Source organism: Dreissena polymorpha, chromosome 4 (assembly GCF_020536995.1).
Source record: "Dreissena polymorpha isolate Duluth1 chromosome 4, UMN_Dpol_1.0, whole genome shotgun sequence".
Taxonomy (NCBI): domain Eukaryota; kingdom Metazoa; phylum Mollusca; class Bivalvia; order Myida; family Dreissenidae; genus Dreissena; species Dreissena polymorpha.
In genome coordinates, this window is record NC_068358.1 from 115,878,273 (window position 1) to 115,892,516 (window position 14,244).

General features: G+C 32.6%; 2 protein-coding genes across 7 annotated transcripts in view; both read right to left on the reverse strand.

The window, feature by feature from the left end:
- Positions 1–2,589, reverse strand: part of LOC127877545 (uncharacterized) — a 20,728-nt gene extending 18,139 nt beyond the window's left edge. For 2 of the 3 annotated variants that reach the window (XM_052423504.1, XM_052423502.1), the window contains exon 1: positions 2,449–2,589. The gene's annotated coding sequence lies outside the window, so the exon portion shown is untranslated. The remainder of the gene's footprint in view (positions 1–2,448) is intronic. The other variant, XM_052423503.1, reaches the window with a different exon arrangement.
- LOC127877546 (uncharacterized) lies at positions 2,436–12,489 on the reverse strand. Of its 4 annotated transcripts, none has more exons than XR_008048480.1 (12): positions 11,822–12,488; positions 10,194–10,231; positions 9,767–9,956; positions 9,220–9,266; positions 7,713–7,838; positions 7,047–7,130; positions 6,827–6,907; positions 6,081–6,282; positions 5,828–5,914; positions 5,523–5,609; positions 4,987–5,075; positions 4,519–4,652 (listed from the first exon to the last, which is right to left on the reverse strand). XR_008048480.1 is itself a non-coding variant. In XM_052423507.1 (12 exons), the coding sequence occupies exons 1-11, from the start codon at positions 11,849–11,851 to the stop codon at positions 5,006–5,008; spliced, it is 1,035 nt and encodes a 344-aa protein (XP_052279467.1). In that variant the 5' UTR covers positions 11,852–12,489; the 3' UTR covers positions 4,519–4,652; positions 4,987–5,005. The 4 variants fall into 4 exon arrangements, 3 of the variants coding, with proteins under 3 accessions (XP_052279465.1, XP_052279466.1, XP_052279467.1); XM_052423507.1 differs by having other exon boundaries at positions 4,987–5,068; positions 11,822–12,489; XM_052423505.1 differs by lacking the exon at positions 4,987–5,075 and having other exon boundaries at positions 2,436–4,652; positions 11,822–12,484.
- Between the last annotated feature and the right edge of the window lie 1,755 nt (positions 12,490–14,244).

Here is a 14,244-nt window from a genome sequence, read left to right on the forward strand (position 1 = left end):
CTTATCCCAACATAATGTCAACTTAACAACAAAAGGCAGTTTTGGCGTTCCATATTTTATAGTTATACTTTGATAAAAGTCAATGACTTAATTGCCATTTATGTTTTCCATGGATATTTATAATAACTTGTACTCTGATGACAAAGACTGTGTAATTGTTGAAAATCTGAAACAGTTTATAATTGTGTTTGCAGACGTTAATGTAAAAATGGGTTCAAGAACAACGTTGAATATAAAAAAGTGAGAGAAAAATTCATTCACATTGTTAAAGAAACAAAAGAACCATTGCTTGATGCAGTCATTATTCCTTAATAATGATGAGAGTCTTGATAATCTTAAAGGCGCCGAAACTAGCTCTAACTCTATAATTGTGGCATGTTTCAAAATGTTAATGATGTCTTTCCATCCATATTTCACATTTAATGTGCATTGTAATGAACACATTGCTTATTTGTTATGTCAATTATGAAGAAAATGTCATGCCTTTTAAATAATTTTCTAATATCCTAGGAACGTATGTCACAGCGTTTCTCAAAATATTCTGTCACTACAAGCTCTACACTCTAAATGTTGATTTTTTTTACAAATATTACATTTTGGTCCATTGTGTGGTGCACATTTTATTTGCATTATTTGAAAATTCATAGCTGTGTATAAGCTCGAAGAAGATAGAACACGAAATCCTGACCTAATTATACTCCGCAAATGTAGCACAGCAATTAAGAGTTAGCTTGTGATTTATTCCTTATCATAAGTAAAAGGAAATCTTTATGTTTAGAAGACATTTACAGTAAATTCCATATATGATGTTAAAATGGAGTCCAACGGAATAATAAACTTTTCTGTTTTGGGGGATAAAAAAAAATTGTACATTTTTAGTTGTGTGCGATTGACAGGTGTTGATTATGTCGGTATTTCAGACCAAGGTGAGATTTGATTAATTAAAAGACCGGTCTTTGGCATTGTACATGCACATACGTGCGATACATAACGGCAAGTTAAACCGTAAGAAAGAGACGGTAATCATGTCATCTTTCATTTGTAAAACAAGTATTATCAGTCCGGTAACAAATCACAACAGCGGCAGTATTTGACGCATTGGGTCTATTTTCTACATAAAATTTAAAAATTTATATATACCATTAAATACTTGGTAAATTTAAACATAAACCAGAATCGATTCTTAATAACGTACTTTTTCAATAGGATGACTCTGAGTAACAGTTGACTAACTTTGTACACATATTTAAGACAATAAGTAATGTATTAGGATTTCAAAGTATATACATGTATGTCCAACAGAGTTTGTTTAAATATTTCTGATTTTGACAGGATTCGTCAACGAATAAAATATGAAAGTTTTCAAAATTGGGTCATTGATACTAGCAGGCTTCCTATGCCTGAGTGTTATCGCATATTTAAAGACAACTTTAAGTCGGAGAAGTAGTTATATTTGTTTGTTTATGATAAGGATGGAGTGTCAATGTCAATGTGTCAGCCAGTAAACTATTATTTTCAGAAGATTAAGCAACATACATAAAAATGAAAAAAACAAATACTTAATATAATATCAATATCAGTGAAAAAGCAAATTCCTAAAGAATGAAACAATTTATACAATTGCAAATCGAAAAGCTCTCGTCTATTTATAGAAGGTCTTTCCCCAAAACTTACTTTAGTCCGATATTAGTTGAATAATTATACTACTTTTGAGCGATGCATTTTTTTATTATTTGACGAGCATCGTATTCTCGAAATTGAAAACAATATTTTGCCTCCTTTTTTATTCAAACAACCATCTGTGACGTATCAGCTTTAAACATATATTTGGCTTAATTATTGATGCTATTGATATTGTTATATACTTATCCGCGTGCATATATTTCCATTCCAAAGTCATTTCGTATAAAGAAAAATATTTGTGTTCAATGCATCTGAAATGATTACTTGACAATATTGTGACTTTTACATAATAGGGTTATTTTACACCCCACTAAATGCATAGCACCTTCCACAAGAAATACATGTATGTTACTACACTCCCAGAATATGTATTAAAAACTTCTTTCTCAGCATGTTTTCCATTCAGTTTTGATTTTCGATTCACAGTAGGAATACAACAAATTTGCATTTTAAATCTTCAATAAGAGACAATTTTACAACAAAATAAGCATGTTGAAGTTCTAATTTATTTGCTGTTTAGAAAAAAATATCAATACAAGTTATTTCTCGTCGCATCATTTTGATACACCAAATTTTAGAATATTTGAAACCATGACAAATATATGACGTATTAACATGGAGATGCATACATTGACCTTGAACTTATTTTTTTTTAAATATAGGAATGAACAACATTATAAGAAGACTGAACGACATGAATTGTGAAATAGAAATGAGTGATTTGAATATGAAACAAAGACAGACAGAAACTTTATATTATCTTACCTTTATTTTCCAACTTAAGTCGTTTAAGTTTACATTAACGTATATACCGTCCAACAGATCAATAACGTATGTTAAATCTCTAGTAAAACACTTTTGTGTGGAACTGATATTTATTAAACCTAGCGTTATGTTTATTTGCTCACTTTGTCGACAAGGAAGTTAAATCTTCCCACTAAAGTCAGGCGATCAGTTCAAAACGAAGGTATTCAATAACTGTATATAAGCTACAGGCAGTGATCTTTAATCGATATATTACACCCGATTCTTTTTGTTTCGTCTTCCGATAATATACAACTACCTTCGACTTATGGATTATTTAAACAATTCAAACTTTAAGTTCATATCTTAAATGTCACACCAAATTGAAGACGTGGAAATCGGCATCTCATGTTTTCCTCAATAAAACGATTTATATAAAAAATGATTTATATGTAAATATAATTGTGAAGTCAAGTTATGTAAAGTAAAATATACGAACAGTTTAGCATATCCTAATGGAAAAACAATAAATCTCTCAACAAAACGCTATTTTGTTTATCTAAACTAAACTTAATAGTTTAAACGTCATAGACATAGATTTAAACATCTCATTACACAGACATGGTGAGTTGGTTTCATTTAAGTGTTTTATGTTCGTATTGCTATTCCAACAAGAGATGTGTTCGTCAGAAACACAATGCCCCCTATTGCGCCGCTTTGATTTTATTTTTTTTTACCTTTGACCTTGAAGGATGACCTTGACCTTGAACTTCCACCATTCAAAATGTGCAGCTTCATGAGAACGCCGCTTTGAAAAAAAATGACCTTTGACCTTGAAGGATGACCTTGACCTTGAAGGATGACCTTGACCTTGAACTTCCACCACTCAAAATTTGCAGCTTCATGATAACGCCGATTTGAATTTGTTTTTACCTTTGACCTTGAAGGATGACCTTGACCTTGAAGGATGACCTTGACCTTGAACTTCAACCACTCAATATGTGCAGCTTCATGAGAACGCCGCTTTGAATTTTATTTTTTTTACCTTTGACCTTGAAGGATGACCTTGACCTTGAAGGATGACATTGACCTTGAACTTCCACCACTCAAAATGTGCAGCGTAATGAGAACGCCGCTTTGATTTTTTCAATTTGACCTTTGACCTTGAAGGATGACCTTTACCTTGAACTTTCACCACTCAAGATGTGCAGCTTCATGAGAAACACATGCATGCCAAATATCAAGTTGCTTAGTTCAATATTTAAAAAGTTATGGCCAATGTTAAAGTTTTCGGACGGACAGGCGCCACATATTTGACATTTGACCTTGGAGGATGACCTTGACCTTCACCTTTCACCACTCAAAATGTTCAGCTCCATGAGATACACATGCATGCCAAATATCAAGTTGCTGTCTTCAATAGTGAACAAGTTATGGCAAATGTTAAAGTTTTTTTCGGACGGACGGACAGACTGACATACACACATACTGACATACTGACATACACACATACACACATATTGACATACTGACATACTGACTGACGGACAGTTCAACTGCTATATGCCACCCTACCGTAGCATAAAAACAATCTAAAATCGACACTTTATGGAATTATTCAATAGTATGTGTGTCCTTGAAAATCTTGAAATCACCATTAAATAAACGAAATTTACCTAAAAAATCATAATGCATTGACTTTTATGGCGGGCTTTGGATTTAAATACAGCGGTAACTTAGTCGATAAAAAGTCGTGCTGTCTATTAAATAAAATAAATGTTTGATGCAGGTCATTTGTTCGCACTATAAAATAGTATATTTTGTTGCTTAATGTAACTGTAATACAACGTGATTTCAGAAGGAAACGTGTGTCCGTTACATGAGCTCCTGCTTTAGTTGCAAATTTAAGTTTGGAATAAGTGTCATTGGCCGTCTTGGTTTGTGTCCTTTGGTTCAGCAATACCCTTTCGAACAATAGAGCCGTCTTTGCACACGCGCAATGCTGGCCAGACCAAAAAGTCAACAACGTCACCTGCGGACAAGTATTCCTTAAAGAAGTTTCTGTCCAAAAGTGCACCAGGTTTGCACTTTGCGTATATCACCAACGGGGGATCAGATATGTTCATCAGCCAACACACTTTAGTGACGGAAAGCACATATTTCATTACGCTGTGGTCCTCTAATACTGCCAGTCCTATCTCGTTATTGAGATTTGAGTTGATTTCCTTAAATAGATAAAAACTATTTTAAAAACTGTGTATCAATGGTGACAAACGTTTTTTAGCGCTATCACGTGGTCATTCATATTTTCAGAATGAGCAGATTTTGTAAAACGCATGTATGTGATTTTTATCCAAAAACCGTTAAGCGGATGTAGAGTTATAACGATACCCTTTGTCCGTCAGTCTGCCTATGTGTCAGTGTTGCCATAATGCTGGTATGTCCGCTTGATCTCAATTTATTTTCATACACAAGGCATGCTTAAGCCAAGGTCAAAGTCGTACGTCGAGGTCTAATGTTTACGCCTCAACAATATATTATGTTCAATATCATCTATACCTAATTGCATTCTTGAAGGTCAAAAGTTCGAGCCTCTATCATCGTATCCGGCCAATAGCTCATATATCCAATGAATGATTTCCTGGAAACTTGGCAAAATGTATAAGTAATCGTGAAAGTGTGCAGAAGCAAGGATTCAGTCATGCAGACTAAATGTCTAGGTCGCACTGTCTAAGTTTGAGTGTTTTATTGTGTTCACTTCATATCTCATACACTCTGGAAGGATTGTTATTTGCTAAATGTTGAAGTCATTGAGACGATATGTAGCAGGTAGGAATCAGTCCCTAAAAGTCCAACAACTCCTAAACAGATTGAAGGATTTTTATGAGTAATATTTAGGTCATTAAGGACATTAATAGAATGCATAAGTAGGTCATTCTGACTCAATGTGAAGGCCTTTTCTAAACCATCGCTGGAAAGGGTAACACACGCTTTATTATTTCATTTATTTAGAATTGATGATTTATATAAGCAACATCGCAAACAATAAAAAAATAAATATTCAAAGTAAAAAATAAAAATAATAAATGTCTTACTTCCTGTATTGCTGTAAGTGTGAATGTGTAACATTTCTTCTTTGTGTCTTTAAGTGCCTTTAGGGTTACTGCTACGTTGTGAGGAAGCTTTAAAGAAAAGGTTATTATTAGTATGACAAATGTACTGCATTCATAAGCCGCATTAGTGACAGTTTAAAAATGCAAAATTAAAAAAAAACAAATTCTTTAATACTGTGTACATGAATAATGTAGTGCTTTCAGGGTTACAATGTTCAAACATATGATTATATTTTGCCAAACGGTAATTTTTTAGCAATAATTTATTTACGTAACCTAATACAAACCGCATCGGTGCCAATGAATTTTGCTACTTTCGTCTGAAGAGTCCGTAACTGATCTCTTGCGCGTGACTTGCAAATATGGTTGATGGTCTAAGCAAAATTATGTAAACGAGTATAGATCATTTTAGAATAAGAGACCTGTTAACTTGTTAAAGTTACTCGTATTATCCAAACAAAATCAAACGATAAAAAACGATTTTAAAATCATGCGAATTGACTAGACGAACCGTGCAAATAAAACTAATTGTTAGCATACCTTGAGTATTTTCAAAAGTAAAGCTATCGATTCACGGTCAGTTTTCTTGAACCGTTCTGTAAGGCTGTCAAAAGCAACTGTCCACTCGTTGCAGTATATTTCTCCAAACTGTTCGTCAAGATTGGTAGCCCTGTTTTGATCACTGAGGTCCGCTATGTCTGGATTGTTATCCATGAGATGATCAGCTGCTATCCGACTTAATCTGCACATTTAAAATAACATAATTTAATAGAATCTGACAAGAATGGACAGTTTATAATTTGAAAACTAATAAGGTACGAACTGTCGACGACTGCAAGGTCCTTTTTTATCACAATCTGTTTAGCGACATAAAGCTTCACATTCTACCAATTATTATATAAATCCTTAATAGGTGTCTTAAAACTTATAAGGGGTCATTTAATGCTGATGACGCTTTATTTCAGGAAAAAATACCATGAGAAACAAATATAATCAATCGTTTCATCACAATAGAGAAAAGACAAGTATGTGATCAATTAAGTGAATGTGTTAGATGATTTATAAGATAAGTATTTCGTCGATCAACACAAGTTGGGCTTTGAGCTTGTGACAAAATGTATTATTCGATGCTATTTAATGCTACTGCATACTTCATTTTAAAATGAATATCGCGCCATTTCAATTATAAAGCAAAATTCAAACAATTAAATCAATTTCTATTTTCAAAGATCAATTATAATTTTGAAAACATCCTCTATCGCACACAAATTAATTCCAAAACATACCGTAGCTGGAGAGTTTCATTTTCCTTTCGCAGGCGAACAATTTCATCTTGATTTTGTTCAAGTTTCTGCGTTTGACCATTTCTACAAACATATGTAGATATAACATATTTTAGCGCTTTAAAGACAAAATATTATACTGAATTAGAAAAGTTAAAACACACAACATTTTTATTGTCTTATATTAAACAATACATTTACAGTTCAGAGGAATATGTTTTACCTTTTTTGATTCTGTTCAGAATTAAGACGATTTATTTCTTTTCTATATTCTTCGATTTGATATCTAAAAGCATCTTCCTGATTTCTGAAAAAAAAGACATTTGTGCGCGGTGTTAATTCTTTTAAATTATTTTCAGGGAGATCCATCATTTAATGAAATTACTAATAAGTTCGCAACGACCGCAATAACTTATTGTAGAAGAATAAATACATTTTATTGCGCTAATCGATTGTTTCAAGAGATGAATGAGTTAGGTTTATTGTGATGCAAACAAGCGCAAACCATGAGACTGATACTTAGTCGCGGAATAAGCGACACGCGTAATTTATTAATAATAGACACTCACACACGTTTATTTTCTAAAAGTGTGTACATTTGTTGCTTAAAAAAGCTATTAATAAAACAAGCGGTTCATATTTTCTGTTTGATATATTAGATTGAAATTAAATACCGACAACTGTTGGCCAGATAGTAGAGCGATAATGGAACGGAAAAAAATATGCGGGAAGCATACAACGAAGTAAGTTTTTTTATCGACATGTATCACGGAATGATTAAGTTCCGTTAATATATTATGAAAAGTTTACTCAAACACAGCATAAAAGCAAACAAACAAATGTCATCGTCTCATAATTAACACTGTTGCAACAATACTATAAATATTACCTTAAGTCTTTCAACTCTTTTTGGAGTTGTTCAACAATTTTCTTGTGACGGAACTCCATGCCCAGATTCTCGTCTTGTTTAGTTGCGGCACATAAGAGATCCTTGTGTGCGTCAGGCTGCTCGTAGCTTTATGAAGTAACCAACGCAACATAAAAATTGCATTACATTGCTCGAACCACATCTTCAAATTCGAATAATATCGATTGTTCGAAAGGATGTATTTTTAGAAGTGCAATATTGGAGTGCTGATAAGTTCTGGCAGAAAAAGCGGTCAACCACAATAGCGCCATTTCACAACACGTTTTCTATTCAGAAAATTAAAACCCATACACAAAGCATCGTGACTAAAGCGGACGACAGCCTTTCCATAAACAATCACAGATTGGAATAGTAACATAGTATGGTGGTTCCGTTCCTGTTTTCAATAGACAAATTAATTACAACCTTAGCTTTTGGACTTTTGAAGGAGGCGGTCAAATAGCAATGGGGTGAACATACACGATACGATCAGTGAACTTGTAGAATAAAGTCAAGAAGTTTCTGGAATTTTGTTACATCGCTTGAAGGGTACTCTTTCTTTTTGTCAAAATATAAAACAAACAAAATATAAATGAAAATAAAATAAACAGGAACAAATCACAATGCAGCCCAATTAAGGAGCAAAAAAAACACGGAAACAAGCATTTACACTTTTAAAATAAGTATGATGATGTAAGGTCATATTATGGGTAGATATTGGTAAAAACAATTGAACACGACATTTATAAGAATGATATAAAAATATACATTTCTTGAAGTATATCACTTTAATAGCATACGAGTGAATCAAACCGCCGACGGTTCGTACAAAACTCCCATCGTGTCTGAATTTGATCTACCGTGTAAACTACTATCGATTAGATTTACCACCTATACTAAAGTAATGTAACAACAACGACTCATCTTTAAATAGTTGCACATTATTCGGACCCTTTGAAGATATTGCATGTATTTATTTACACAGAAGATAAAATGTTTTCTCTGTATAATAGCTAATATCAACCGCAAGCCGATAATTTTTCAATTCCATAATGCGTTTATCAGTGCGTTTTACTGTCAACAGTCCATGAAACAGGACAACATGGAAATATAATATAAATGGTTAAAGTCCATATACTATTAATTATACAGTCACACAAATGAAAATATACTGCTTATAAAAAAATAAACCAAAACTCGCAATTTTTACAAAAAAAACACATCGAAATCTAGCTTAAAATCTACATATGCAATGTGTACGTTCACCCCTTGAGTTCGGTCAATATCTGTTAATGTGTTATCGCTTTAGGAGGGACTAGGCAAACCGTCGCGCCTATAAAAATCAAATTTAGCCAATGCGTGTCGAATGGACCGTTTTTTAAACGTGCTACTAAACAAGAACATACATACTTTATTCCATTTAGTTTTCCTATGTTTAACATCATATATTACAAATAATTGTATTTACAAGAGGTTAAAGAGTTTTTACCTTTGCTCTTCTGATGCTTCACCCAGTGTCGCTTTGTCCGAAACTGCCTGAAATGCACCAATATGTGTTATATTTATGGATCATGATAACAAATTTGAAAAGCATAGAGAGATAATTCTCATTTATATGAGATGAAAATTGCTGACGAACAAAATCGTTATTAATATTGTTCACTAAACTAACTAACTGTAGGCTCTCTTTTTGCAGTTTACTTGCAACTATGTTGATAGGTGGGCAGTGAAATGAATAGTTCAACATATATAATAACGCTATTAAATTGTATTTCACGTGTTTATTCGGGCGAGTTTCTCCTTCAAACATTGCTTGTCTCTTTACAGATTTAATACAAAAAATATAAAGGTATCATTTGAGTAAAAGATTTTAAATAATCTGTAATATGTATTGTTCTAATATCAATAAGATTAAAGTTGGCTAAACCTTCATTTTAATGCACTCTTTTAGAATAGTCGTTTAGCTTAATTCTGGTATCTGTATTGCCGATAAAACGTGTCACTAGAAGAAGATCATAAGCTGATGTAATATTTACTGCTGGAATTGATCCTGGAATACTGCCCTGAGTCGAGAATCCGGTAGTTCCCTTGACTCGCTGTGGAGGCTTTCCAGCATTACGTGAGGCAGATATTTGATCACGGTTTATAGAACCGACAACAGACCATTCATTTTCAGTTCCATGAGGGGTATTTTCTTTCCCTATCGTTGTTACTGTATGCACTGCCCTGAATTGTTAGAAAGGAACATAAAAGCTATCCTTAAATAAAAATCACTGCGGCTCTATGTTTGGTTTGTTGTCTATGATGCATTAGGAAACAACTAGTTTTGCGATCTGGCTAATAAGCAGTGACTAATTAAGAAAATAATAATTATGTGTACCTAATATACGATTTTATTTATTAATATGGATGATTTAACATAATTTAATGATAAACGATTATGCAACATTATTTAAAGCAAACCCTTTCTTCTTTCCCTTTTGGTTACTTTCCGATGTCACCTGAAAAAAAAATTGAGTTCAATGCCCCTACCTTAAACGTACACAAATGATTCATTTATATCCAAAACATCTCTTAATTATTCAGCATGTTATTATATCGGATTTCAGAAGTGTATACGTACGATTATAATCATTCAGTTATTTTAATTAAAATTTTGCTGGTGAAAATCATCATCGGAACAAAACAAAATACGATGTCACATTTTCACAAAAATGAAACTTTGCAGAATTCGTCTCAGTGTAATCTTACCCACCAAAATAATAAAAAAAAAACAATTAGATCAGTACACAAATAACAAATTGGAAACGTTTAATCGAATTGCTTCTATACTCGAGCTTATAACGCCTTATGAGTACTTTCGCTTGTACATAACTTGTTAGCGTCGTACATTAAAAGTATTGACGCCCCATTGCACTTACATTAATGCAATATCAACTTTTTCAGAAATAGTTTCAAATGGGCATTTAGCCGATCCAAAACGAACAAAAACAAGATATAAACCCTCTAACAAACGTTTGTCGGTTGTCATCATGTTTATTCACTCGATAGCGTGTGATTCATCTAAACTAAATCAATAAAGTACACTTAGTTCGTACGGACTATGGAGCATAAAGGAGCCTTCTCACAGTTTTTGGCATTAATTGAAGTTTGTCATTAACTGATAAATTTAAACATTGGACCTAAAAATCTCCAGTAAAAAAAAACAAGAATACGATTAAAAAAGGAAAGGAAAAGTAACCTGCAACTGGGCTTGAACCCGCTTAGACCACTCGACCATCCGTACTCATGCTACTAGCTGATGTATTTTTTTATTTATATAAGCAATCCTCGTTTTTTCCCAAAATATAACGACAACAGAACATCCCAAATTATTCAATCATTTCGCGTTGCAACGCTTTATAATGTTCAAGTTTTCAAATCGTAAACAGATGCATTTAATGGATATTAAGAGCATGGTTAATGTTCAGTATTACTATTTCCACACAAATATCATAACTAAATATCATAACTAAAACGAAAATTTGCGAATCTGCAACAACCTTTCTTAATTTTGTCAATTTATCAAAACGTGAAAAGGCTACTTAAGAGAAGTATATCATATATTCGCGCCTAGAGCTTTCGAACATAAAACTTATAGAATTCATTTTATTGCACGAGAAATAGAACTCAGTGGCATTAACCTCATTTTACTTCATAAGCACTGCTGCCGTGTCATCATGGCTTACATTTTCGGATAAGAGTATACATATCTTAAAAAAAGGATTTAGTTCCCGGGTGAATAAAAAGTTATTCGCAAAAAATAGTATTACTTTTAAATGTATTAAGGCATTTTCTGTGTGCAGTTAATTATGACAAAATTGCCATAAGGTTACTATGGTGATTCTAAGCTTAAATCGGCAAGCGTGACAATGTGTGACAAAAATTATTATGAGGGTGACTAATGGTTTTGAATATTTAACCGAGTATGTCATCATATACGATTGATCAACCATTTGTTTAAGAACCATTCAATTAATATGCACTACGTAGCAATCAACGAAATCAATAAAGCATTTGTGCTAAAAAATGAATATAAATAACATACTGACCTCTCTACTTTTCTTACAAGAATTACCCATTTTCGTCGATTATCCTTTGATTTGATTGTAGACAGAAGAAACTTATTAATCTTAAGTCGATTATTTATAATTACTCACAATCGTTCAGGCTCACTCGCTACACAAGCGTGTGATAAAATTTAAAAAAAATCAACCGATAACAATGTCCTCAAGATCGATTACTCTGTTTGTCACTTGAATTCGCATCCGATAATTAAACACGAAGTTGTATGTTTCTTTCCATTTTTTATTAAACAACGCGAGTTCTTCACAACGGTCAAGATTATTTTTTATTTGTTATTGATAAGTTGAATGCAAATTGGATTTACATCGGACGGATATCAATAAACAATGTTCTATTTACATGTATTGGCAAAGCGCTAATGATCAATATAATTCATATTGCATAATCAATATAGTATCCAATGTGAGTCCGGTGTCAACACACACCTTAAATAAAGTATATCGAGACTGTATTCCAAAGATTTCCGATCGATTGAACGTACGCTGATCAATTTCTATAAACTTGGTTTAACATGTAAACTTATAACGCGTATTTCAAAACGTGAGCGTATCTACTCCATTACTGTACGAAGTAGATGTGTTGAAAATGGGTCACATGTTATAGTGCTTGTGTAATTATTGATATCATAAACTTCACTCTTACACATCTGTTTTGCCTGCTTATCTTCAGTGTGCTTAAGTAGTCCCTATTTTTAAGAAAACAAGATAAATTATCTTTTGACAAATAGAAACATGTTTATATATTAAATATGGTTTCAAATATTCAGTTAAAGGGGTTGTTCATGACCAAATGTTTGAGTTCTAGTTTAGCGTATTAAATTGGGTTTACATAGAAATGTATGAGATATTTTATGTAAGGCTTAAATGATGCAAGAAATTGTGTAGGTATGTGACTGTTGGACTTTTGATACAGTTTATAATTCACATATCTTTATTCCATCATTCAGCTCATATATATCTTAAGGTTCATGGGGGGGGATAACATTTATTAAAACTTCGCTTTGGTTTATCTTTATTCAATGTGGTACAATATGGTCAAACTATATATCATTTTAAAGCTTAAGACGGATAGAATAACATAAACACATTTTTGACATTCAATATTTGTGTGCTTTATACATATTTTGGTTTAAAACCAATACATTTTTACACTTATTTACGAAATCTCAATCTAAAGTTAGGAAGGATATGCACTACCTTAAGTTGAATAAATACAAAGCTATATACATATACAAGGTTAAGTTAGCAATATTTCACAGAAAATTATTGTCATAAAACAACAAATGAGTTTTTATTCAACTGCCTTTTTTGGATAAATTTCCTTAACAAAGTTCTAAAAATAACTAAAACGTAACTACTTTTTAAAAATCCAGGTATGGTGGATAATAAGAGTCACAATTCTATTTCAAAGGCTTAACAATTTTGTTATTTACCTCTCAACCACATTGCAAATTTCAAACCATCTCAAATTGAAATAGACGCCATATAAAATTGTAAAGGAATATAAAGAAATTGGCAAACCGATTGATTTTATACTTCGATTCCTTCTACCCATTTTGAAAGCGTGGCCATCGCTGTGCTCCGTAGAAAAACGTGCAAAACAAATCGGTCGAAACCACGTGCAGTGGTGAGAAAACCGGGTATGTGTAAACACATACCTGAGAAAACACATACTTATTTTGACAGTTGGGTGGCAACTAGTAAAACAACTATTAACATTAATCAGCAAGAGATCGCACTAAATAACAGAATAGACCACGTAGAGATATCATCACTTACCCTATTTCAAATATATTCCAGCTGAAAATTGTCCCCACACGTCTTTTTTAGTTTATTTGTATTGTTTTTCTGGAGCCGAAGTGCATCTCACAGAATATCCATCCAACTTCCGTTGTTTACACTTTCGTTATTAAAAACTCCGTTTAAAAGAATTATTTCTACTTTTAGATTGTTAAAGCGATGTATTATTATATATTATCAATAGAATAGTATACCGTGATGAATTGAACGGAGTTACGTATCGATCTTTCTGTCAGTCTGTAAGCGTACTATTTTATGCGCAATAATATAAGTACAGTGATTCGACAACGATTGTAAACATTGGTGAAATGCTTCTTACATAGTTATTCTTTTGAGTGTTTATGAGGTCTGATCGTGCAGTTTGCAAACATCATCGGAAAGATTACAATCCAATGCATTTGTCATCGTCAACCGTTTGGAATGTCAATTAGGCGATGAGTAAGTTTTTAGCATGTTTCTTTCTATTTTATTAATTTAAAAAGTAAGTTTTTAGCATGTTTCTTTCTATTTTATTAATTTAAAAATGGCTGCCCCCATGGTGATGAAATGACATGTGTTCGAGTTTTGATATTTCTAGATATGTAAACTTT

Excerpts from the sequence above, each read along its gene's own strand:
- LOC127877546 (XM_052423505.1), bottom strand. The coding sequence starts at position 11,851 with ATGGGTAATTCTTGTAAGAAAAGTAGAGAG. Across the intron at positions 9,267-9,766 it reads TTCCAGGATCAATTCCAGCA|GCAGTTTCGGACAAAGCGAC; the intron begins GTAAATATTACA and ends GGTGCATTTCAG. Across the intron at positions 5,915-6,080 it reads TACTTTTGAAAATACTCAAG|ACCATCAACCATATTTGCAA; the intron begins GTATGCTAACAA and ends AATTTTGCTTAG.